The sequence below is a fragment of the Bos grunniens genome, chromosome 1 (genome assembly GCF_055505025.1).
Source record: "Bos grunniens cultivar Pamir isolate PY7600 chromosome 1, Bosgru_T2T1.0, whole genome shotgun sequence".
NCBI lineage: Eukaryota > Metazoa > Chordata > Mammalia > Artiodactyla > Bovidae > Bos > Bos grunniens.
The window spans coordinates 87,975,103-88,002,483 of record NC_141165.1 but is presented as its reverse complement, the minus strand read 5'-3'; the positions used below and the strand labels follow the sequence as shown (position 1 = coordinate 88,002,483).

General features: G+C 42.5%; 1 protein-coding gene across 1 annotated transcript; it reads right to left on the bottom strand.

The window, feature by feature from the left end:
• Window positions 1–27,381, bottom strand: MUC13 (mucin 13, cell surface associated). The gene is made up of 12 exons (XM_086402081.1): window positions 27,203–27,381; window positions 24,564–25,454; window positions 20,188–20,310; window positions 18,832–18,938; window positions 14,986–15,041; window positions 11,267–11,430; window positions 8,569–8,694; window positions 8,135–8,255; window positions 7,451–7,488; window positions 5,747–5,831; window positions 2,964–3,159; window positions 1–926 (listed from the first exon to the last, which is right to left on the bottom strand). Exons 1-11 carry the CDS (start codon window positions 27,252–27,254, stop codon window positions 2,964–2,966), a joined length of 1,959 nt encoding a protein of 652 aa, XP_086258207.1. The 5' UTR covers window positions 27,255–27,381; the 3' UTR covers window positions 1–926.

Genomic DNA, 27,381 nt, shown 5'->3' with positions numbered 1-27,381 from the left:
TATTAAAGACACTTTATTTGTTATCTTTTATATTTCACAGTCAAGAAAAAAAATAATAATTAAAAATAACTTGCACGGAGACAGGACATTAGACATAAGCAAGGATACTGTTAACATTAAAGAAAGACTGTGCTCGAGGTGACTGCCCCCATTCTTGGCTGTGTGTATGTTGGTGGCCGCTGCTGAGCCTCTGAGGGAAGGCTGATGCTTTGGTGAAGTACCTCTGGAATCTGTATCACAAGGCTCGAGGGACATTTCCAGTCCAGGCCTTCTAGTTGACATTAAGAAGGTCCTGCATTGCCAGTAACTGCTCCTCAAAAACTAAGAGACATGTCTCTTTTTCTGTCCCCTGGGTGTGAGGCCAGGTCACAAACTCCCAGCAGGGAAATGAAATCCCTATATTTGAGGAACAGAAGTAGCATCTCTGTTTTAACTTGCTAGAGGATGAACCTGAGCACCTTGAAGGATGGTATCTCCTCCCATTGCCTGGGACCTCCATAGCTGGTGTGTAAGAGTCTTCCAAAATTAGGCCACTTATCTGCAGTGTATCAACTCCAAGCAACATTCTTCTAGACTCTTCCAGGAGTGAATAATCCCAGGGAGCTTCCTTCTAGATAGGAAATTGTTATTATTGCCCCACCAGGAAGAAAAACTAACCACTGTCCTGACTGGAGCAAATCAACTATCTTGCAAATGCTCACAGTATCTATATGCATTTAATTTCATAGGTACTTGGTTGGCAAACAAGCTGTATTCATTGTAAATAGTCACAACTTCCATTCAGAGAGGCTAGATATTAGATGGAAGAGAAGTACCAAAGGCTAGATCTTCAAGGCTGCTCCCTTCTCCATCAGTCTTTTGAACATTCAAAATAAAAGCTCATATGAGTTGAGGGGCTGTAGATGGATCCAAATTCTTACAAAATTCTAGACAAAATGAGAGAGGGGAGGGGAACTCTTAGAAAAGAAGTATTCTGACAGAAATGCATAAAAAAATTCAGTTTCATAAATGATTAACACTGTTTTAAAATATTATTTGAATAATATTATTCAAATAGCTCTTTATGCACTTTGGCTTATTTGATCTTTATCCTCTGAAGTAGGCTTCATTTAGTTCATTTCACAGATGAGTAAACTAACCCAGAGAAGTCAAATAACCTGTCAGAGATCACACAGCTCAGAGCAGGAAGGGCCAGATTGTGAACCAGGTCTGTCAGATTCTAAATCCCATGCGTGCTGCTACTGCTAAGTCGCTTCAGTCATGTCTGACTCTGTGCAACCCCATAGACGGCAGCCCACCAGGCTCCCTTGTCCCTGAGATTCTCCAGGCAAGAACACTGGAGTGGGTTGACATTTCCTTCTCCAATGCATGAAAGTGAAAAAATAAAATGAAGTCGCTCAGTCGTGTCCGACTCCTAGCGACCCCATGGACTGCAGCCCACTGGGCCCCTCCATCCATGGGATTTGCCAGGCAAGAGTACTGGAGTGGGTTGCCATTGCCTTCTCCAAACTGAGCCACTAAAGGCCTTTCTTCAGAGGCAATACTTGAAGTAAGCATTCCACCAGTGTGGAGAAAGGGAGGCTTGAGGTGAGTTCAATGGAAGGTTCACCCCAGGTAGGACCAACAGGCGTCCATGAGACATCCATTCTCGACTACTGCTAACTGGACCCTGTGTCCAACCCCACATGGCACACTTTGTGCAAATCACCCCTTCATGCACACATGAAACACTTAGAGTCTGTGACTAAAGGAAAATCAACCATGAGATTTTAAAATAAAACGACTCAGATTTTCCCAGAATATTCAAAGTGCGTTAAGACTCTCAAAGGATGGCCCGTTCACCAGGGCCACCCACAGAAGCTGAGCTCAAACCTGGGAAGCGGGGATGCTGTGACCCCTTCCCCGGCCCTTCCCCCAACCTCCTAGGCCCTCCTTCTCCTCAGCCTCTTTACTTTTCTTCTCTCCTGTGATGCCTCACCCCTCCTGCTTCCTCTGTCTCCGCGCTCTTCCTCTTTTAAACAAGCCTTTTTTCTCCTTGCCTCTTGGGTTTCCCCCTCCTCGTCTCCGGCCCTTCTCCTTTGCCTTCTGTCTTGTCACTCCTCCTTTCAGGAGTCTCCTCTGGCAGGCTTTCTCCTTTCAGTGTTTCATTCGGTCACACTGAGCAATGCCAGCTACAATTCTCTAATACAAATCTCAGGAGAACAAGCTATTCACCTTGAAAGTCCTCCCAAGGGAAAGAAAATATTACCAGCCTCACTTGTTACTTTAGAAATTGACCAGGTTGCCTTGTGGTCTGGGTGGGAAGGAGAAGAGAGATTTGCCTTTATGTGGGCTGGCTGGAAAGGACCCATGTAAACATGGTTCCATGCTTACAACCAATAGTCCTTCCCAGGCCAGACCTACATTGGGTCCTAGGGCCTTCAGCAGTCTAGGAATTACCATCACAACCACTGGAGTTATAGCCCAAGAAATGTATAAAGAGACCTTAAGGGTATCTGAATTAAGCTTCCCTTTTTACAGCTGAGGAAATAGATGGTAAGAGAAATTAAGTGGTGTGTCTAAAGTCACATATGGGACTTGCCTGGTGGCTCAGATGGCAAAGCGTCTGTCTACAATGCGGGAGACCCAGGTTCGAGCCGTGGGTTGGGAAGATCCCCTGGAGAAGGAAATGGCAATCCACTCCAGTACTATTGCCTGGAAAATCACACGGACAGAGGAGACTGGTAGGCTACAGTCTATGGGGCCGCAAAGAGTCGGATACGACTGAGCGACTGAACTGAACTAAAGTCACATAGATGGTCAGTGTTAGGGACCAACTGGTGGCTAATTATAATAGCTTCCTGATGAAAAATAAAAAAGGTCTATGGGGAAGCCAGGCCTGCTGCTGATATAGTAGCCCAGTCCCAAGTCTGCCCTGGGGCATTTCACTTAACAAAGGCAAATAGAAAGCATATAATACTCACCTAATAGTCTGGTCGGGGTATGTGCCTTGTGTAGGGGTTCTCTGGCTGGTTGTCTCTGGGCAGGTTCACCTTGATCTTAGGGAAGATGCTCCCCTCTGCTCCTAGATTGCTAAAGCCAGTCTCCTTGAGTCTCAGATTTCTTGAGTCCTTCTCAATCAAGGTCTCTTCTTCCACATTCATGCCTTTGTTCTTTAACCTGTAATTGGTAACAGAAATTAGGATCTGACAATGGTGGCAAGTTCCTTGAAGCAAATGTTAATATTCTTTTTTCAATATTTAAATTTTTTTAATAATTTCAAATTTACATCCTAAGTTACCCCCACCCCCCAAAAAAATTACACAAAGCTCCCATACATCTATCACCCAGAGTCCTCAACTGTTAACATTCCTGAACCATTTAAGAATAAGCTACAGACCTGATGTCCATTACTGGTAATACTTCAGTACTTCATTCAGTGTAGATTCCCTAACTCTCCGCATAAGCTCCATGTAACCATCAAAACCAGAACATTATCCTGATCCAACATTACCATCTATTAATAATTCTGCCTGTCATATTACATTTTGCTAATAATGTTAGTATTCTTCAATGTGCCTTTGAATTACTTATGGAAATGATAGTAAACGTTAAAGAAAAAGGATGATTTGTGATACAGTTTTTCATTCAAGCAAAGTCAATTCTATAGAAGCACCTCAATGAATAAGATGAGTTCAAGGCATGAAGGTCTTAAGGAGAAATAGAAGTTTCCCAGGATCTGCTGCGAGCCCTCAAGAACCTCAAATGTAAGCATTCAGTGCCAAGTGGAAGGATTTGAGGTGAGGGAGGCACTTGCCTCCCTGCCAGTTACTCTGATCATTACCCTTCTTTCCTTCTGGCCCACAGTCACCCACAGTGCTGCTCTGTTAGAGTGGGTGGTAGGGCCAGAGGCATCCATAAAGGCCACAGGGCAGTCCAAGGGTGACTCTCAGACACTGGGGTGTTGTAAAGGAAGACCCATTCACCTGCTGACCCCGATAGCCAGCACAGAGTTCTTCCCTGTGACAACACTCCTGTCTATGGTGGCTGAGAAGAGGCTCCCTTCCCTTGGGAGTGGGCAAGAAATTCTAATTCTTGGAGGGCTTCGGGAGAAATGAATCCAAGGCTGAGCTAAGAGCAAAACCAGGCTCTGCAGCAGGAAGAGGGAACTGAGAACCAAGGCTGTTCCGGGACACAGCTCTATTGCAGCCCCTGAGGGCCCTGGAGACCATGGCAGTGAGCCGGTCCACCATGGAGGAGGCAGCCTTGCTCCGGAGCTGAATGTCCTGGCCCCCCTCCCCCTGGGAAAGGGAAGGCCATGTTCCCAGTTCCCAGCTTGGCATCCTTGCAATCAAGTCTCTGGGGAAGAGTTAATAACAAAACGGAGTGAAAAGGAAAAAAAAAAAGAAGAAACAAAATATTTTAGGAATGAAAACTATTTGTCCTCTCACATTACAGTGCAAGAAAACCTATTTGCCAAAATATAAGCTATGAGCCAAATACTGCTTTTAAAAAGTAGCTTTTCATTTTTTTTTAATCAGAGTGACTCCTCACGTGGCACATCTAGAATGGAATAGATGATAGCATTCCATCCCTGTTAATGGAGGGAACTTTATCTAAATGTGGAGTGAATGAATGGATCCTACTTAAGTTTTGAAAAAGGGCACTTAAGGCACCAAACTGAAAAAACACCATGCAGAGATAATGTTTCTACTTAAAACCCAGGAGGCTCAGCTGAGGTGTCCTTGTCCTAGTGTTAGTCACTCCATCACGTTCAACTCTGTGACCCCATGGACTGCAGCCTGCCAGGCTCCTCTGTCCATAGGATTCTCCAGACGAATACTGGAGTGGGTTGTCATGACCTTCTCCAGGGGATCTTCCTGACCCAGGGATCAAACCCAGGTCTCCTGCATTGTAGGCATATTCTTCATCATCTGAGCTACCAGGGATGTTAGGCTATTTGCCATGAGATTCTGGGCAGGGGTGACTTGATGAAAATTATATTTGACAATATCAATGGAGTTAAATATTGCTAACAAAATAGTTTTTTGTTTGATTTTTTTTTTTTTTTTGAGCAAATAAAGGTTTATTGTAGGGCAAACAAGGAGAATGAGTGGCTCATGCTCAAAAAAACCCAAACTACCCAAAGCATTTTTAATGACATCAGAAAACGGTTGCTATGTCACTTTATAGGCTTCCCTGGTGGCTCAGATGGTGAAGAATCTGCCTACAATGCAGGAGACCTGGGTTCAGTCCCAGGGTTGGGAAGATCCCCTGGAGAAGGGAATGGCTACCCACTCCATTATTCTTTCCTGGAGAATCCCATGGACAGAGGAGCCTGGCGGGCTACAATCCATGGGGTCACAAAGAGTCAGACACTACTGAGCAACTAACACTGATGTCACTTTATAGTATTAAGCAAAAACAAATCTCAACAAAAAATTTAAAAGCACAAAAGATACAAAATTGATTTTAAACAGTAGTCAAAAAACCTAGAAGGATGTATGCCAAAATGTTGGTTGTTTCAGGGTGGTGGGTTTTATGGGTGATTTTTTTATTCTGCTCCCTTACACATGTTCTATTTTCTTCAGTGAATCATGTGTAGCTCATAGAATCAGAAGAAAGTTCTGATGATAAAAGGTCAATGGTATTAGAGAGGTCTCGCCTTATTTTCCTTCTGTTGCCTGGGAAAGGCTGAATGTGTTTGGAAACCAGAGTGTAGTGCTGACGGCGCTGTGACCCAAGAAAGGGACACTTTGTCCCATACCTCATTGAGACGATGAGTGCAATCACCATGCCAAGAATGACGATGCCAGCAATGGTGCCCACGATCGTGAGGATCAGCTGAAATGCTGAAAGGGAAAAGAGAAGAGTAGGAACAGCTTCCCCCAAGCAGACGCCCCTGTCTACTGCACAGGTACAAGTATTCCCAGTGGTTTCTGGCCAAGAACACAATGGGGCTGTGGTCTGTGACCCCCCTTCCAGGGCCAGGATGAGTGGGTGGCTCACTTCCTTTAACCCTGTGTCCACCGTCACCCCCAACTGTGTCTTCAGAACTCAGTCAGAAGAGACAAACTTGCCAGAAGAAAGAAGGCCATAAACCCAAAGGAGGCCATGGTGGCAGGCCTTCCTGGGCTTGTAGGGAGTGGGATCTCACCTGAGGTCCACTCTACCTCCTTACCTCTGCTGCCTTTGCCTGCCGCCATAACTGATTTTGCTGATAAACTTAGGGGAACTAGGTTGGAGTTAAATTCGTCCCTAATAGAGGAGCCAGGTAAAGACTGGATGGGATTGGTGAGGGAAGAGTCTGGAGGTTCATTCCCACTCAGTCTCCTCTAAATCTGGTCTGTTTAGTGTTCCTGAGCACTTAAAATGTCGTCCTGATGTGGCATGTCAGTGTAACGTACACAGTGGATTTCAAACACATGGTATGAAGAAAAATGTAAAATATCTCTAATAATTCTTATATTGATTGCCTGCTAAAATGATACTATTTTCCATATAGTAAGTGAAATAAAATTTCATTAAAAATCAATTTCACTTATTTCTCTTTACTTTTAAAATTTTACGTAGAATTTTTAAAATCTGAAATTAAGTTTGAAGTTCATGTTGTATTTTTATTGGTCAGTGCTGCTCTAGATCCCTTTGATTCTTCCTGCTCCATGACTCCCCTTTATGCCACCTCTAACTAACCAGGATGCATGGGGCCATTGATCATTAAGTCTGGAAAAAAGCCTCAAAGGTCATCTGAGCCAAACTTCTCATGTTATAGGTAGAGACACTGAAAGCCCAGAAGGAAGAAATGACTTATCAAACCCAGGTTTACAACAAAATACAGTAGAAAAGAAGAGCATTTCTAATCACTAACTTTGTGGCTGGCTGGGAAACTAACAGAAATATTTCCTTCACCTTGGGTCATTGATCTTTAGTTCATTATATAAAATTTTAAATATAATACAGCTAGTATTGTCCCAGTCTGGTGAGGGTAGGGCATGGGAGGGAACAAAGCAACTGAATTTACAACAACATATCCCAAACTTGGAAAAAGGAAAAAAATTGTTAAGAAACACTAGTAAAACAAAAAGATGATTTGAGTATTTAAATGTCTGGTTTCCAGTTTTGCTCCACTATGAATGTAAACATTTTTGGAATATACTGGTCTTTATCCTTTCTAGTAGCAGACAATGAATATTTAATCTAATGCAGGAAATGAATACAATGTTGGGACAACCTTCTTTGGCCTGGGACAAGTCCAGGGGTTCCAGCCCATCTCTTGGGCTGAGTTCTATTGTTTCCCATAGCCGAGAGGCTCTACCTATGACCTAAGGGTGGGCATGGACCCAGAAGACAAACTCCAGGCAGATTTTCTTTCTCTTCATGTCAGAGACTTTGGGGGACTGGACAGAATTTTGAATGTGGTCAATGTCTGTTTCTCAGAAGCTTAATAACAAAGGAAGACTTTTCTACTCACAGTCTTCACAGTTGATTCCTCTGTAGCCAAATGGACACCTAAAATACAAGAAGGAAAAGGAAACTGTGGTAAAGAACCTTATGAAAGCAGGTCAGAGTTCCTACCCAACCTCCATGTCTTCTGTGCATCCTTCTTTCATTGTCTTCTCCCCGTTCTGTCTCCTCTTTCTCTTTTCTTCCTTATGCACCCCGATCTTCCAGGTAAGTACCTTTCATGGCTCTCGGGAAGATTGAGGGGGCATACAATGCTGTGTGGTTCCATTGGCTACCAGCTGAATGCTCCATCTTCAGAGCACGGGAGGATTCATTGGTTTGGGTGAAGATGAGTCCCAGAGGCCTAGCACTTAGTGGGACCCCTCAAGCTGGGAGACCACATGGCTCACTCTATTACTTATTTGCTGCCCTGTGAGCAGGGACTTGCCATTTATATTCTCTGAGCTTTAGTTTTGTCACTTGAAAATGGGGGAATGAATACGTTCCTGAAGTTGTTATTTGAGAAGCGTTACCTACTGTAGTTCCCAGCACACAGATAAACGTTCAAAAATTGGTGGTGGTAGTGCTGCTGCTCTGAACCTTCTGCCAGTGAACCAACTTCCCAAACCTAAACTCATACGTACATTACAAGCTCTGTCCTTTTCACCTAGCCTTAGCTATGAAAAGACGAAAAGGGGGTGATTTCTCTTACTCTTGACAAATCCCTTGCTTATCTTCCTTGTAGCCTGGCAGGCATATGCAGTCAGCTGTCCCGTTGCTCGTCACTAGGCATTGCCTCTTGCTCTGTGCATTGCAGGTATCGGAACACATTGCTTCAAAAGAGAGTGATTTCTGGGTAATTTTCAGAAACAGCCTCTTCAACCCCAAAGTGACACATCACAGAATACAATTTTTCACATTGCTTTTTCTGGGTGAAACTAGGCGCTCAGTGGCTGTGAAGTGGTACGTGGACCTCTTCACCAGCTCTTACCCAAGGCCCCCTCCAGGCCCGTAGGATGAAAGCCAAAATTCACATCCCTCAGACTGAAATGCACATGGAGGCTTGAGCAGGAAAGTGTGTACTTCGTGAGAATGCAGAAGGAAAGGGGAAAGAGGTGAACCATTTGAAGCAGATGGGACACTTACCAACACACATAGGCATCTGTGGTTTTGGTCTCACCAGCCCGTCTTTGCACTCACATAGTAAGCTATTGTCACAATAATTTTGGTCATTCGGTTTTTTACAACCATAGTAATCACACTGATCTTGCTCTGAGAGGCACAAATAATTCAAAGACATACTTAGCAAGACAATATGGATAAGCTAACTTGTGAAAACACCCCATTCCATTGTGGTCATCACTGCCTTTTAACACATTTTGGGATTCAACCAATGAAAATCCAAGATTCTGAAATTCAGCTCCCAAGTGGGTCTCTTCTGTAAATATTTCCTTATATAATTCAATTAAAATTAATTCAATCCCATGCAATAGAATTCTGTTCAAATTCTCTTTTGTACCTAGCTCTTTGCTGGGTTCCACGAAGGACACAGTAGCTGCATAAGTTTTGGACCCCATCTTCGGAAAGTTACATGTTTACACCCTTAGGAAGTTGCGACCAGCAACTTGTAACACGGATTTTAAGTACAGTGGGAATTCAGGGGCTCAGATAGCTAAAGATAACATGGAGAAGGTGGAAATTGGGCTAAGTCTTGAAAGAGAGGAAAGATTTTAATAGTCCGAGGCAAAGTCTAAGTGCAGTAAACAAGGGATGAAAAGAAGGAAAGGATTGTTGTCTGGGAGTGATGGGACTGTACTTGGGCAGGGGAGAGGCAGGGAGGTGAGGTGGAAGAAAGTAGAATTCTTGGCTCTGCAGTTGATTGTCTGGAGGCTTTTTGTTCAATCATTTGAGTTTTGGTGGGTTCAAGGTGTCTTCCACCTGTGAAATGGGGCTAATGCAAGTGTCTACTACAGGAGACTCAACAAATAATCGTCCCGTGGTTCATTCATTGGTATAGCAGGGTTAGAAGGCTAGGTTAAGGCCACTGACTTTTATCCTACAAGTCTGAGAATCCATTGTAGATTCTAAGCAGAAGCATGGCCATGAGAAAACCACCTTTTAAGAATGTTAGTCTAGAAAAAGACTGGAAGGCATTAAGGACAAAAAGATGAATCTGAAATAGATTAGGGGGAGATAATAGGAGCAGGTAGAAGAGATGTGGTTACTCTCTTCCAAACATCCCAAGCCTGTAACTAACCTTCCTTTACCACCTGCTGTTTGAAAATGCCTCTAAATAAAAACTCAGAGAAAGAGATTTTACAACTGTTGACATAGAAGACAGACCCTGTCTTTGCAGCTGAAATGAGAGAGCAACAACTTTTCTCTAAAAGTTTTGAGCTCTCCCTTCCACATGCTGGGCAGTTCGTGCTCCTGTGGCCATCTCCAGCTGGGATCATTTGAGACTGTTAATGTATCTGAGAGCACATGCCTGGTCTCAGAGTGGAGAGATGCTGAGAGGAGTTGTCAAAAAGAGCAGTTCTTAGAGCTGAGGCCGAATGGTTTCAAGTTGGCCAGGCTCAGAGCTAAGGCAGTTCAAGTACAGCCAAATGGGAGAACTGCAAAGAGAACCCTAACTTTATCTTGAAGAATGCACTGGATATATTCATTTGATGACCATTATGAGTGGTCCATCCCCAAGCTGATCGGGACTCTCAACTTCCTCACACTTGCTAGAAATCTCATCTAGCCAAAAGCAGGGTGTATAGTAAGGTTTTGTCTTGCCCTGCTGACAATTTCATCTTCCAGGCGGGTATAGCTATTCTGACTACATGAATTGCTACTCTGGACCAAATTCTGACCCCCAAGGAGAAGTTTATTGGCAGGTAGAAGTGACTGGCTCCTTGGAAGACAAGGACCAAGTGATAGCCAGAAACAGGAGTATGACTTTGAGAGAGTAAATGTTGTAATGTTCAGAAACGCTAAGGTGTAGTTCCATGGTATGAGACTCTGGAAGATGAAAACAGTTCAGGAAAGTAAGAAGCTTTGAAAATGTAATCCTAACTGTGTAGCTGTAAATGACCCTCAATGAGCTATTAAAAAAAAAAAAAAGTGGGAGAAGGCCAGGTAATTTAAAGAAACTGGCATGGTTTGCACAGGAAGTTCTCAGAGGAGAGATATAAACAAAATATAAAAAGAAAGTCCTGAAACCAAAGGTGGAAAATTAGAAGTATGACAGTCCAGAGTCCCAAATGAGCTCAGGCTTGTTACAAGCAAAACCCAAAACAACGACAACAAAAATCCAATTACAAAGAGCAAAGGGTTAAAAATAAAAAATGAGCAAATAAAGAGTGTGTGTGTTTTCCATGTCACAGGGGCTCATGGAAAAGGCCAGCCCTGGTTGGTGTGTTTATAAAACAGCAAAAGTGAACTGTTACAGCTCTCCTGCGGGCATGTGCATCTGCCTAAAGGGGAAACCGTGGACGTAAAATTTTCTTTAAGCATTTGGAAAGCTGTAACTTGGTACAGAGCACTCCTGTTTCCGCCTTTCTTCATCTTTCCCAGTCCAGAGGCTATTTATCCAAGGCTACCTTCGAAGAAGAGGAAGAAACTAGTCAGTTTGATGACTTAGGGGATGGTTATAAATGAGCAGAAGTCAAGTGACTGGGGAAAGGGAGGGAGGAAGAAAGGATGGTTCAAAGAAAACTCAGAGACGTCTGTGGATTCAATTATCCAGTTCTTCTGGCCCCCTTCACAAGGAAAGTAAAAAATTTACTTCTATTTATTTATAATAGAAAATGTAGATAGGTCTTCAGGTAAATGTTGAATAAAATTATTTAATACTTACGGTCATATCCTGAAAAGTTACTTGAGTGTGCATTAATCGCCTTTGTAATGGCATTTGATATGGTTGTCTCATTTTCCTTTGTACTTTCTGTAAAAATGTTTACTACTGCTACGTCAACACCCTGGTTACCAGCACGCATTTCAGATCTTGCTGAAGTGGATGCGCTAAAAATGAAATGAATCCATCACTTGATGAATTGAACTAAAGCATCACCAAATTGGTCTTCAGACCTCCCAGACTCTCAAATCTCTCAGAGTTAGTCCCAACCCATTTTTTTATATCCACAGTTGAGGCTCAAAGAGGGAGGCCTGGGGTTGCTATAAGATGGCCATTTATAGACTTAGAGATCTCTACTCAATATGCATTCAGAGGAAATCTAGGACTATAGTAAGGTCCTAGTGGAAGGCACTTAGAAAAATTGTGGACAATCATTACTAAGTGCCTGGATTGAACCAGAAGTAGAATCAGTGACATGTGAAACAGTAAGCTGCCATTTTCTGTAGAAAATCAAGAGTAGATCTCCCGATGAGCTGCAAAATCTCAGATTTCTGCCTTGAGAGAGACAAAGGGATATGTATTCTTTTCTGCACACAGAGAGAGCAGTAATCAACCATATTGAGTCTGGATCATTCCCAGAAAGGGCCCAGAAAGCCAGCAGGCAGCTTCAAAGTGTGTGTGTGTGACTAGGCCTGGGCACACCTGACCCAGAGGAGAACTGATCTCAAGAAAGGAGGGGCCGTGGGAAGCATCAGACGTGCACGCGTGCTAAGTTGCTTCAGTTGTGTCCAACTCTTTGTGATCCTGTGTACTGTAGCCCACCAGGCTCCTCTGTCCATGGGATTCTCCAGGCAAGAATTTGGAGTGGGTTGCCATTCCCTTCTCCAGGGGAATCTTTCCAACCCAGGGATGGAAACAGCATCTCTTTAGGTCTCCTGCATTGGCCAGGTGGGTTCTTTACCACTAGCACCACTTGGGAAGCCCAGGAAGCATCAGAATGTAATACCAAATCACATCACCTTGCTGCAAGCCATCCTAAGGGTCTTTCCCTCTCTCTAACTAGCACTACAGTTGGGGTCCTGAGATCAGCTGTGCCAAGTTCTAATTCTTTCATTTATCCAAAAAAAATCAAGTGATAAAACCACTGAGAGAGAAAAAAGAAGACTTTAAAAAACTTCTTCCCTCTCTGATTTGTGTCCATGTGTTTTTAAGACTCAGGATATATTTTTGCAGTCCTATTGTTTTTCTATACTCCATTCTGACTTTGAATAAATACAGAAGTTTGAAAACACAGCCAACCCTACTTAGATAATGTTTGCAGCTATATGGGTTCTGTGGAACAATTCAGAAAATCCAAAACATGAACCAAATTCTGTTTTTAGGAATGATCACCTCAAAAAAAGGAGTCCAAAAAGCAAAGTGGGCTTTAGAATCTTAAAGTTTCATGATTTGTTCATGGTAGAACTCAGAGGTAACAAAGGAAGGTACCAGGCAGTGAGAAAGGGGTACCTGGTACAAACTCGTCTTTATCAGTTGAAAGATGACCAGAGATCTATGGTATAAATTTGCAGTGGGGCTAGGAAAGAAATGCCATCCATAATTCATTCATCATCTGAAGAACCTACTAGCATACAGCTCAGGAGGCAAGACATTACTCATGGACGAGTTCAAGGAAAGGATGGAGTGGCCATGCACTCAAGTGACAAAAGGTTGTCGTATACAGAACCAGGGGAGAAGGCAATGGCACCCCACTCCGGTACTCTTGCCTTGAAACTCCCATGGACAGAGGAGCCTGGTGGGCTGCAGTCCATGGGGTCACTAAGAGTCGGATACGACTGAGTGACTTCACTTTCACTTTTCACTTTCATGCATTGGGGAAGGAAATGGCAACCCACTCCAGTGTTCTTGCCTGGAGAATCCCAGGGATGGCGGGGCCTGGTGGGCTGCTGTCTATGGGGTCGCACAGAGTCGGACATGACAGAAGCGACTTAGCAGCAGCAGCATACAGAACCAGGGCGCTAGCTTCCAAGTTAAGAACCCAGAGATCTAGACCCAGGGGAGCCACCATCTTCTGTGGCCCAAGACCAGTCCTAACTTCCCTCAGCCTGAGTGTCCTCCTCTGTCCAAAGAGAGATTGGAGTGTAGGAGGAATTCTGGGGATCCTTCCAATTCCAACATTCGGGCAGTAAATAAAGAGCTTGGGGATCCCGAGGAGAGAGCACTGGTCTGGAGCCTAAGAAATGCCCTCTGAAGTGAGACTGAGGTCCATCTGCCCGCCACTGCCCCCAAGCTGGGGGAGTTGCTCCTCTCAGGACACTGAGTTCACAGGTAAGGTGTTGTCACCAAACACCCCTGGCTCCCTTTCAGTAACTCCCTAAAAATGGAAGGAGTGCCACAGTTTCAGGGAACCACTCCCCACCAAATGACTCCGTGGGACCAGCTCTCCATCACACTTGCAGGGTCCCCTATTCTGGAAGGCAAACAGATGGGAACTAATAAATGTTGAAACTGACTACATGCCAGGTACTTTGCACAGGGAAGCTTTCCAACAGTATCTCATTTGCTCCCCACAGGGTTCTGGGAAAGTTGATCAGAGTAAACCAGATATACAGATTAGGTAACAAAAGTTCAGAGAGGTTAAAACACCAACCCAGTCACACAGAAATAAGGTGCCAAGACTGGGATTCAAGAAGAGGTTTGCCTACTACCTACTACTGTCATACCTCACTGTTCCTGCTTTTATCCAGTCATCCTGATGCATGAACTCCCTGTTGTCCCCTAAAGCAAGCCTAACACCCTTCAATGATGTATAGCCTTCAGTATTGTCTGCTGTGTCTCCAGCTTCCAGCCACTGTGTTGGGGCCCAGCCTCTCTGCCTGCTGCCTGTACCGTGCCTCCCGTTAGACTGCCTCCTGGCTACCAGTCACACGTGCCCCTTGCTCATCGCCAAGATCACAACTCACGACTTTTAGGGGATCTTCTCTTAATTCATCTTTTTCCACAAAGGATTTGACAATGTTTATGAAGATAGATGTGATAACAAAACCACAGAAATATAAATACATTAGAGCTGCTTGTTCTGCACGATTCTGTTTACCTTAGAGAGTTCTTTCCTCAGCCTGTAGCATTTGTGTATCGATATCCTTCAGAGAAGGCCAAGATGGAATCACTAATTTCTTGAGAATCCTCTACCTCTTTGGGTTTCCAAATAGCACACAGCCCTGGTCACCACATGCTGATACGCTCATTGCATGCCTGTTCTTACTGTAGAAAGAGCTCACGACAGGCCCTTCAGTGACCAGTCATGTGACTGGGGACTTCCTGTCTGCCTCATTTCCCCCTTTGAAGGAAGAGATGGCCATGAACCATTCATTCTCCTCCAGGCCCCCTGGGATGCACATTCCAGGGAATGGCCAGGTGTGGTTTGTAGCCAAGGGATCAAACAGAACAAACAGATTCAGGTGATGTCCTGGACCATGTGAGCAAGTTGCTAAGTAGCCAATCACAGGGAACATCTTGCTATCCCCAGGCTACACTGCCCACCCAGGCCAGGGTCAATATGCATCTGAGTCAGGGCCCTTTGTGGTACTCAGACTGACCACCTCTTCTTGACTTGTGACTGGCCACCCTAGGACTTCAGTGCCATATGGGGAATGCAAGAGGAGACTAAAAGTTAGGGAACACAGCCTGCTTCCAAAGTACTCTGTCCACAGCAAACTTACCTTACTTTAACAATTACAGTCTGTCCGTATTCAGAATTGTTAAATGTATCTTTAAACTGTGGAGAAGAAGAACAGATTTAATAACAACTACAGCAAGGGGGAAAAGTAATAGTATATCTAGATTTTTAATATAAACCCATTTCTAAACGCATTTATGTAACACAGCAAATTTATTCTTTACATGTGCTCTAACACCTTTCAGTAATTTCTGCTTTAAAATAGGGTGATTCTGCTATAAGTTAGAGCTACCTAGGAAAAAGATGGAAACCTGAAGTGCTCAGTCAAATCAATACTCTTAAATATAGTGTGACTGACTTGTTTTCTCTTTTTGAAGTCATGTGAAGTTTTGCATCTTTGTTAGACTTATCTATATGCATACTTCATACACTCATCAATTTACCCAAGGAAGACTTAAATGCTTACCTTCCCAAGGCATTATGCCAGAGACATAGATTACCAAGATGGGCAGACCCAGCCTATGATCAAGTTACACCATGTAACTTCAGATTATACCATGAAGCTGACAGAGGTAAGTGCCAGAGATAATACAATCTTCCATGGAAGTTCAAAGAAACGCTCTTCCAGTCTCAGAGCACAAGACAGGGCTTCATAAAGGAAACGGGCCATAAAGCATTTCAGTAGGTGGCATGGGTCCAGGAAGTAGACAGAGGAAGGAATAGCTCACACCAATGCTTGGGAGCAGTGTGGCTCAGAAGACAGCTGAAGGGTCAAGTTTCTCCATTTGTCAGCATTTGCAAATTTTAACTTCTTTGAACCTCACTTTCTCACTGGGAAATTTGAGACAGCAGTAATTCCCACCGAATAGGGCTCTAATGTGTAGAAAATGAGATGGAATACATGATACATAGCTTTGTGAGCTGGAAGGGCTCCAGCACTGGTAGATCTCATTAGGCCTGAGTTGTGTTCTAAGAGCAGACAACTTTAGATACTTGTAAACAAGTGGCCAGAGATGAAACTGGGACCTCTGGCAGGGGTGAGGTGGAGGTAGGCTGGAGGTCCCAGCTAGAAGGTAAGTTATTTGATGCCAAGAATGGGTTCATTTCCTCTTATGATACCACCGATACCTGCCCATCCCCAACTTCCATCCCATAGCACTCAGCATAGGGCCATCTCTAGGAAACACTCAACAAACACAAGCTGACTGATGATTGAAGAAATTAAATGTGAAATCATAACCTTGGACATGTCTTCCTCTCTTTGGACCCCAGTCTTGATATTTATTACATGAATGTTGAACTGGGTTGGTGCAACTTTTTATAATTCAAGAATTTTATTATTTTCCCCCACACTTTAAAAGATCATGGCACCAGTGTAATTTTAAGAGATTTTAAAACATTTCTCTTATTCTAGTCAAATTCAAATAAATTTGATACTCTAGTTAAGGCTGAGCAGCCTTGTATCCAGAATATGTCTCTATTCCTTTTAATTCTTTTAAATATCAGAAAGAGCTAGTATTTCTGTAAACCATCGGAGCACTGCGAGTCTACGTAGGATCAAGTTCATTGGATGACCTCCAAGGTTCTATCCAGCTCCACTGTTGACCATTGGCCATTTAAATTTCTTAAATCTCAAAAAAAAAAAAAAAAAGATTGCAGAATTAGCATCTGGCATAGGAAAAAGGCTTTCCTTTTCTTTTTTCCTTCTTCCAGGTCATCCTTCAAGGATTTGAGGATATACACTTATTGATCTGAAGGGCCAAAAGGCTGGGCATGGTGGCAGGAATTATGCAAACAGGCCTGCCAGGCCCCCACTGCACAACAGAGCCAGCAGGGGAGAAGCAGCAGCCCTGAGGGTCAGGCAGGACTGGGTTCAAATTCCTCGTCCTCACTCATCAGCTGGGTGACCTTCGGTCAGTTTATTTAGCCTTCCTGATCCTTGACTACCTACCTCATCTGCTAAACAGTATCATAGTACCATCTTCCCCATGTGGCTACTTTGCGAATTAGAAATATACATAAAATGCCAGGTACAGCATAACAGGGAAACTTCAAATCCCTATGCAGCCTGTCCACTTGGATCTAGCTGGGGACAAAATAGACCCTGAGAGGCTTCTCAGGGCCTGAGCTGGCACTGCCCCGGCTACATGGTCTGCTAAGAGGACATTAAAGAAAGTAAACTGTCTTTCTTATCCTATCTCCAGGAGTTGCAAAGGAGTTCTGGTGTATCCCTTTAAGATTAAAAGTTTCTTGGATATTATAAAGTGCTCTATCCCCTCCCTGGCACCTCTGGGACCATCAAGATCTGACTGCACAAGTCACTAAACTAGTCTCTGAAGACCAGGGGCCTAGATCTGTAGCAGGAAAGGCTTCTGGACACTCATATACCCAAATCATGTTGGGAAATGCAGTGGCCACAGTGGCCAGTGCTCAGTAAAGCCACATGAGACAGCTGAAGGATTTCCTAGAAATGGAAACACTGGTGTTGCTTATCCTCAATGTGCCAAATATCATCTGAGCAGGAAATTGGACTATAGATCCAGGGTAAGAAGCTAAGTCACAGCCAGCAGGCCACTCATGCACAAGAGGTAAGGCAAAGGGGCTCAGGCAAGCCTGGGATACAGCAGACACAGCTTTTATCACAGCAGTGCCAGCCACCGGCTGTTTGGTCATGAGCACGTGCTCTCCCTGGACTATCTGTAAGATCATTTGGATAATATTTTTTCATGTTTTAACAATTCTAATAACAAAACTCTTTTATAATTATGTAATTTCAAATGTAAACACACTGTCATAGAGTAAAACGTTAATTTTTTTTCAAATTTGTGTAAAATGCTTTATTGGTTTCTTTAAAAACACAAAAACCATAAAGCACGGTAGCTTCTACTGTAGAGCCTCTAATCTAACCAAATTTCATTTGAAAACTGAGAAGACAAGATTAAGAGTTAAAGCATCATGCCAAAAGCACACACTACTAATAAAACACACAACTCTGACAAACCTCACATTCATCCTCATGCCGTACTCCAAGGATCTTTGACATCTTTTGATTTTTGACTTAAAAGAGGTGTGTTTATCTTCTTTACATAGTTTTTAATCTGTCGCTAGATGCTGTTATTCTGTACTTTGTGGTCCATTTTCATGCCACCATGCTTCGTGGGCCCCCATTAAGACATTCGTTTTTTAAAGTCTTTCTCCACCTAGACTTCTGAGATATATTCCCAACCTAATATTTTTCCTTTCAAAACTAAATTTTGAGAAACACTGGCTGGACACCGTCTCTGAGACCTTCCAGACCTTCCTGACATATGTGGTTCCAGAATACAGATCTTCATCTCCTCCATGTCTACACACTCACTCACAGTAATCAACATGAAATGAAATTGTTGTTCACTTTGACCTTTTTGACAACGGGATAAAGAAGTAATGTTTATTAATTCAGATGGAGTTCCTCCTCCAGACATTAAAGAAGCCAGACTATGTATGCCAAAGGAAAAAATACAGTTTTTCAATTTTTTTCTCTTCAATTCTATGGAAATAATTTATTTTAAAAGAGCATTACATTTATCTGCCCATTTAATCAGCCTCTGTAAGAAAGAGTATGGCATGGCTAGAAGTGGCTTTGAAGGCCCTTGGCCGTGCCTCGTATTACCTCTGGTTGTGGGATCACAGGGAGGCCCCCAGGTCCTAGAGGAAGAGCCCAGGCACCAAGGAAGCAGTGGCACTGGGAATTTGGAACAGCTACTGTTTACAGACAAATAAGGGTACATTTCACTGTTTGAAACACTGGGATAGCTGTACCAGCCTGTACCACCCAAATGCCAGTCTATACAAGTCAGTGTTAGAATAAAGAATATTTATAGAGGAAGGATGTTTGGAAAATACTTACAAATGTAGTAACTTGAATGTATAAATTCTGATATGCCTCAGAAGCTTTATTTTCAAGTTCAGATGTGTATGATATTTTGACCTTAATTGTACCAGGGAATATCTTTCCTGAAATTTAAGCAGAATCCTTCTGTGATATTCAATGCAAATAAGGTCCATTTTGCTTAAAGCATAGATTGTTTTTAAATTCTAAACATTTTGATGCTACAGTAATTCTGGAAATATGAAAAACATTACCCCAAACCCAACCTAACCTATCACAATTATTCTCATTTTGGTATATTTCTCCCAGCTCTTTTGTGTGTGTGTAGGTGTCTAGTTTGTATCATTATAATTGCAAGTTTATATCATGAGTCTTCTTTACTGACTCTTAATAGTAAACATTTTTCCAAATCATTACTAAGTCTTCATAATTATCATCTTAAATGCTATATAATATTCTATGAAACACATCTTTCCTTCATTGATGGAGTCACTCTTTGTTTTCAATGCTTTTAATTATTCAAAAGGAAACAAAGTTTGCACAAACATCTCAATGCACAAAACTTTTCTATTTTGGGGGTCATTCACTTACAGTGGATCCCCAAAATGAGATTACTCATGCTAACAACAGGAACAGCCATTTGGCCTTGGGGATATCTCTAATCCCTGTGCCAACACAATACATTCATTTCCAGTGCAGTTGGCAAGAAGGGATATTTCTTTTTCATGAAACAGACAAAAACATATAGCTCAGGAAACAGCCTTGGACTTTTATAGCACCCAGCTGATCTAACCAAAAAAGTGTAGTGTCAATTTGCTCTTAAAGTCCATTTCCAGAGCTGAGAAGTTCTTAAGTCTCCAAAACTAAGATTTGGTGTTATGGTACAAGTAAATCCTATGACAAAAAAAAAAAACGAAGCCAAAGTCAGAGAGCAGGTTCCTGGCTTGTCTGACTCTGTAGCTTTAGGAAACCACCTCATCTTGCATCAGTGTCCCCATGTAACAGCACTGCTTTGTATTCCTGCAGTCTTTGTGGTTTTACACACCCACATCTCTCATTTTACACACCTACCTTTCTACACCTATCATTTTCATTTTGACCCCATGGCACTGATCCTTCAACCAGATAAAGTGAAGGGACCCATTCCCTGCCATACTTCTAGAACTAGTTCACATATCTGAATTGGTCCATCTCCTCTCCCACTAGGTTCCACTGAGATAAAGGCAAACTTTTTTTCTGCTTGGCTGGCCTTTGTTGCCTGCACATTTTCTTCTCCTTTTAATATTCCAGAAGCTCTTTTCATCATTATTTTAAGTTTTCTATTCCCTTTAGGCCTGAGATGCACATTCCCATTGTTCAGCCTTTGTAACTCACCTTTATTGCATGTGGAAGACTTATAGTAATATCCTTCTGAACACAGGCAAAAATAATCACTGAGCAGATTAACACACCAAGAACCACCCTTACATGAATCCTCTTTGCAAGGTGTGCTGGGACCTGAGATACAGTAGAAAGAGATTAAAAGTCTACAAGTGACAACAAATAACACCTGGAAATATACTTTTAAATCTTCATGTCTCCCTCCTGGGCACTTTCTATTACTTGGCTGTTACGCCATGGTATACCCTTAGAACAGCTAGAAACAAACACATATTTTCTTATGTCTCTAGGAAGATTGTTGCTAAAATTCTAGAGCCAAGCACTTGTCAATAGTAAAGGTCAGAGTTTGGTGAGTAACAGTCTGCTCAGAAAGAGATCCCAGTGTTCTAATTCCAAGGAGTAAGGAAATACTTTGGATTTCACAGATCCTCCAGAACTTTGATGTCCACTCCTCTAATACTAGGTGGAGTGCTCCAAAATCATTTTAGAGAAAGCACCATATTTTTTTCGGAAGATATGAATGACTGACTTACAGGGAGGACCAGGCAAAAAACTACCCGCCACCCAAAACTAGATATTATACTCTGGTTAACATACATGGTATACAGACCTATGAGGAAGGGGAAGGGAACAACGTGGATTAACTCAGTAAAAATTCTAAGAGGAAGTGATGAAGGGCCACTCTACTTTCTGGCTTTCCGAGTGGATGACTGAATAAATGGTGAGAAGAATATTACCATGGTTTCTACACCACCGCTGAGGATTCCTAGATCAGACAGCGTGCAGCATCTTTTCTATCTTTGGAAAACTGACGGGATCCGAGAAGAGAAACCACCAGTTAGCCAAATGGAGATCTTGGCTAGCCATTTCCCTCTGTCAAATGAAATGATTCTGAGCTTTGATTTCAGAATAGGTTGAATGACTGACAAACTTCAGAGCTGTCTTAAAATTCTTATGGTTCCATAGGTGGAAATCGTTGCTTAAAAAAAAAACTACGTATAAGGTACAATGTATATAACATGGTCTCTTTTTTACTGAAGTATAGTTGATCTACAATGTTCAAGTGTACAGTATAGTGATTCAGTATTTTTGCAGATTATACTACATTAGAAGTTATTACAAAATAATGGCTATAATTCCCTGTGCTATATAATATATCCTTGTTGCTTATCTCTTTTATACATAGTAGTTTGAATCTGTTAATCCCATATTCCTAATTTGTCCCCCTCCCCTTTGGTGGTTCGGAGAAGGCGATGGCACCCCACTCCAGTACTCTTGCCTGGAAACTCCCATGGACGGAGGGGCCTGGTAGGCTACAGTCCATGAGGTCATGAAGAGTCAGACGTGACTGAGCGACTTCACTTTCACTTTTCACTTTCATGCATTGGAGAAGGAAATGGCAACCCACTCCAGTGTTCTTGCCTGGAGAATCCCAGGGACGGGGGAGCCTGGTGGGCTGCCATCTATGGGGTTGCACAGAGTTGGACACGACTGAAGTGACTTGGCAGCGGCAGCAGCAGCATAAACTTTTACCCCATTTAAGCTATTTTTTCTATAACTATGGGCCTAATTCACTTTTACTAAAAAATAAAATAGTGCTAGTGAGGAATTCTCATACTGGTGGGAATATAAATATAAAGCATAGCCATTTCAGAAGACAGGTTGGCAGTTTCTTACAAAACTAAATATATGACCCAGCAAGTGCAAGCTTTAGTATTTACCCAATATAAATGCTAAGTATTCACTTAGTATTTACCAACCTTTTTCCACTCAAAACCCTGCAAATGAATACTTAGAGCAGTTTTATTCATAATTGCCAAAAGTTGGAGGCAATCAAGATGTCCTTCAGTAGGTAAGTGAATAAACAAACTTGTACAGCCAATGGAATATTATTCATGTTCAAGCCTTGACAATCAACATGGCGGAATCTTAAATGCATATTACTAAATGAAAGCAGCCTATCTGAAAAGGCTACATACTGTGTGATTCCAACAATATGATATTCTGAAAAAGGCAAAACTCTGGCAACAAAAGATCAGCAGTCGCCAAGGGTTAGCAGGGAAAGAGGGGTGAATAGGCAGAGCGCAGCAGATTGTTAGGAAGGTGAAAATGGTCTTTATGATGGATACATATCATTCCACATTTGTCCAAACCTATAGAATATACAACACCAAGAGTAAACCCTCAGTAAACTGGACTGTGACGTGTCAGTGTAGATTCATCAGCTGTCACAAATGTACCCTCTGATGAGGAATGTTGATAATAAGGGAGGCCGTGCAGGTATGGGGGCAGGGAAATATGGAAATCTCTCTACATTTCTCTCAATTTTGCTGTGAATCTAAAACATCTCTAAAAAATAAATTCTATCTAAAAAGAATATTTTTAAGAGTAAAAGAAAAAAACAAAACAGGCTACCTGGACATAGGAGGCATAGGGCATGCAGTATCTCACAAACAATAAGGGCCAGCTCTCTAACAGGGTGTTAACCAATATTCTAAGTAAAGTCAATGGCTTTTCAACAAAGCCTTAACCACATTGCAAGGATGATTTGGAAAAGCCTAGGGAAGAAGTCGAGTGCAGCACCATTTTGGATATACTGGTCAGATAACTCCCAGTGTGGCTTTCTCCTTGGCAATAAAGGACAGACTCGGTAGCATTTCTGTGTGCCAGGAATAAAGTCACAGGATGTTACAGTGGGAAAAGGATTTTGTGACTATTTAGTTCAATCATCTCTTATTACAGGTGAGTATGTTGAAGCCAAAAGAGAATTGGTTTGGCCCACACCTCACAGTTAGTATAGGGCCAGAACACAAGAAGGCTGCCTTACTCTGACAGAGGGTCTATTGCTGCTGCTGCTGCTAAGTCGCTTCAGTCCTGTCCGACTCTGTGTGACCCCATAGAAGCCCACCAGGCTCCCCCATCCCTAGGATTCTCCAGGCAAGAACACTGGAGTGGGTTGCCATTTCCTTCTCCAGTGCATGAAAGTGAAAAGTGAAAGTGAAGTCGCTCAGTCGTGTCTGACTCTTAGCGACCCCCTGGACGGCAGCCTGCCAGGCTCCTCCGTCCATGGGATTTTCCAGGCAAGAGTACTGGAGTGGGGTGCCATTGCCTTCTCCGGACAGAGGGTCTAGGGAAGCAGAAATGGCATAGAAAAGCTCCCTTTCCTGACTACAGGAGAACTGATTGTGTAGCTGTTCCAAACATGAAAGAAGATTGGAAAGCAGGTTTCAGTGCACCCTCTGGCTCCATTTCCTTAATCATTTATTTCTTAGATCTACCAAAGATTACTGAGGAAGCCAAAAGAAGAATGTATAAGAAGACATGAACTTGCTCTTTGACCCTGGGCAAGTGGCTGCCCTCACTGAGCCTCAGTCTCCCTAACTGAGAATAACAGGGTTTATCTAGATCCTTTAAACATAGGTTTGAGGACTCTTTTAGACCAGGGGTTGGAAAACTATGTCATAAGCCAATTCTTGCCAGTCCTCCTCTGTTTTTGTAAACTAAGTTTTATCAGTACACAATCAGCACATTCATGTGTACACTGCCCATGGCTACTTTGATGTTAATATGGCTGAGTGGGATAGTTGTTTAACAGATCTTATTATGGCCCACAAAACCTAAAATTTTTATTAGTTTGCCTTCACTGATAAAGTTTACTGACCTCCGATGCTAAGTCGCTTCAGTCATGTCTGACTCTGTGCGACCCCAGAGACGGCAGCCCACCAGGCTCCCCCATCCCTGGGATTCTCCAGGCAAGAACACTGGAGTGGGTTGCCATTTCCTTCTCCATTATTGACCTCTATTCTATACCAAACTTTGGGAAAAGAAGCAAGTGTTTCCTGTCTCAATAACTTAGGCTGGAGGTCAACCTTCATCTCTTAGACAGTATCCCTAAACATCTGTCCTTTGGATCATGACTCTGGTAATGTCACATGTTTTCAATAACATTTGATGAAGAATCAGGGTAGAATTGGCTCCTTTCTTCAGTAGACCGAGGATCTAGTAGTGGGGCTAGAGATCTCATCAGTGCTTATTAGCACCTGACCTCAGAGAAAAGAGACTATTTCTAAAAATCTCCTAGGGAGAGGGAAGCTGCAAAAGTAGCTTTAACAAAGTCCAAGTTTAAAAACTTTTCCACATCTGGCAAGTAGCTTGAAGAAAGAATAGAATGGAACTGCAGGTAATATTTTAGCATCTCTGCCATCACTATTAGCCTGTGCGACCCAGACTTTTTAATTCCAGGGTTTTATATCCAAGGACACCTTGGGTTTCTTTATACACACTTCCCTTCTCTGGCAGAACGCACATACTTACCATCCTTCACAATACTGTGACTCCTTAGTGAGGAGATTTGAGGGACCTGCTCTTACCTGGAGTATGTATGGTAGAAGTAGACGTATTCGAGGAGGGAGCAGGAACTATACCACCTGCGGGAGTAGGTGTACTCGTAGCAGTGTTAGGAGTTGTACTCTCTGTGGTAGCAGATGTGTTTGTGACAGTAGAGGCTGTAGTATCTGTGGTAGTCGATGTATTTGTGACAGTAGAGGCTGTAGTATCTGTGGTAGTCGATGTATTTGTGACAGTAGAGGCTGTAGTATCTGTGGTAGTCGATGTGTTTGTGACAGTAGAGGCTGTAGTATCTGTGGTAGTCGATGTATTTGTGACCGAAGAGGTTGTAGTATCTGTGGTAGTCGATGTGTTTGTGACAGTAGAGGTTGTAGTATCTGTGGTAGTCGATGTGTTTGTGACAGTAGAGGCTGTAGTATCTGTGGTAGTCGATGTGTTTGTGACAGTAGAGGCTGTAGTATCTGTGGTAGTCGATGTGTTTGTGACAGTAGAGGCTGTAGTATCTGTGGTAGTCGATGTATTTGTGACCGTAGAGGTTGTAGTATCTGTGGTAGTCGATGTGTTTGTGACAGTAGAGGTTGTAGTATCTGTGGTAGTCGATGTGTTTGTGACAGTAGAGGCTGTAGTATCTGTGGTAGTCGATGTGTTTGTGACAGTAGAGGCTGTAGTATCTGTGGTAGTCGATGTGTTTGTGACAGTAGAGGTTGTAGTATCTGTGGCAGCAGATGTGTTTGTGATAGTAGAGGTTGTAGTATCTGTGGTAGTCGATGTGTTTGTGACAGTAGAGGTTGTAGTATCTGTGGTAGTTGGACTTGTGATGGTAGATGTGTTAGAAATAGGTATAATTGTGATGGTAGTAGCTGTAATATTTGTGGTTAAAGAGACACTTGAGGTTGTATTGTCTTGGCTCATGGCTGGAAGAATAAAGATATCAAGTTTCAGAAAACAAAACACTGAACATATAATGGCAGTTGCTATTATTTAATACTAATTAGTACCTAATCCATTTTTTCCTGAAAAATAAATGCAGTGGACTATATTAAAAATAAAAATACATGACTATTTCTAAAAAAACCCGACATAAATGAAATTAAAAATTGAACAGACAAAACTGGAAAAATGTTACTGGGGAGTTCTCTGGTGGGTTGCCTAGTGGTTAGGATACCGGGCTTTCACTGCCGTGGCCTGGGTTCCATTCCGTATCATGGAACTGAGATCCTACAAGCTGGGCATCATGGCAATAAAAAAAAAAAGATACTGAAAAGTACGATGACGGCAGTTGGCCTGTTAGCTCAGCTGGTTAGAAAAATATGAAGTTAATATCATTTATTGTATTAATTGCTATTAATTATATTACTACAATTTGAAATATAATTATACATTAATATCAACATATATTATTATGAGATGTAATAGCATTTATGTCTGTAGTTGCAGAACTATCAATCTGAGTTTAATATTCCTCAGAGTAGTTCTCAGTGAGGACAATTGAAAATGCCACCAGGGGACACTGTTTACCACCTGTAAGTGGCTTCCTTTTTGTCCTTACAGTTCATGGCAATTACCCTAATTTTCCATTACAGGACATACTAGTTGAGGGATGGTAGAGAAGGGGGTATGTTTAAACAATGATAAAAAATACCCCCATTAAGGTATTTAATGTATCAAACTTCTTTCAAGATGTTTTCTAGTGATGTGTACCCAATTCTTAATTCTAAACACAGGAACTTTTTAAAGAGTAAGATGAACAGAGATGATCTTTGCCCTAAAGGCTATGGTAATCATCAAAGTCATCTTTTTTCCACTCTTAGGAACCCCTGGACACATGAAGTAGTAAAGTCTTAGTGATCCCATAATCACTTTTCTAGAACCTTTAATTGTCTCCAAGAGCTCTGAGAATGATGGTCAGTTTAAAAGAAATAATTAAAAGAAAAGTTTTAGTGAGGAAGCTATTCCTAAACCTTTGGATATAGAAAACTGCTGAAGATGCTACCAGATTTCCCCTTGGGTCTTGGACACCCCTGGATGGTAGAATCTGGCTCTTCACCTTGAACAAGGCCTGGTTTAACCAGTCAGTCATAGGCAAGTGTCCTTCCAGGAACAAGAGAACAGTTGACCAGCTCTGGCCATTTTGACTGCTGCTACCCTCACTTATCAAGGGCTTACCTGTGCCCATCTGTGTCTGTGGAACAGATATGAGCATCAACATTTGACAGAAGTGCCACCAATACTCAGAGGATTAAGGGATTTGCCTAGACATAAACGCTAATTCCCAAGTATAAGGGGCAGAAAACTCTTGATGCCACATTCAGGGATTAAACCAGGTCCATGCTCTGCATTAGGACCCAAATGACATTTGGGGGTTAAACAGAAGGAGATTCTAGGACACTGAGCTCTTGGAACTACTCGGCCTCAGGACTTTCAAGGGCAAATCTCAGGCTCTCTGAACCCCAAATCCTAGTTCAGAAATTTCTTTTCACTACTGTTCTATCTGCCTTCGTCACAGACTGAAATGTCTTGTGCCTTTGAGCCCCTAGGAAACTTCATCCACAACACAGTCCACCTAATGGGGCGGTGGGAATTAGTAGCTTAAACCTGCTGATTCTATCTCAGAGACAACAAACATGATTAAAGGAATGAAAAAATTTTAAGGGTTCCTTACCTAAGGCTGGAAAAAGGAGGGCAAGAAGAGCAAGGTGAGCGAAGGCTTTCATTTTGGATGTTCTCGCTAGGTAATCCAGGAAGGAAATGATTTGCCTCCAGCTACCTTTCTTTTAAACTCTCTCTCAGGTTCAAAGTCCAGTCATCAACTGACGTCAAACCCAACAGAGGCAATTACTA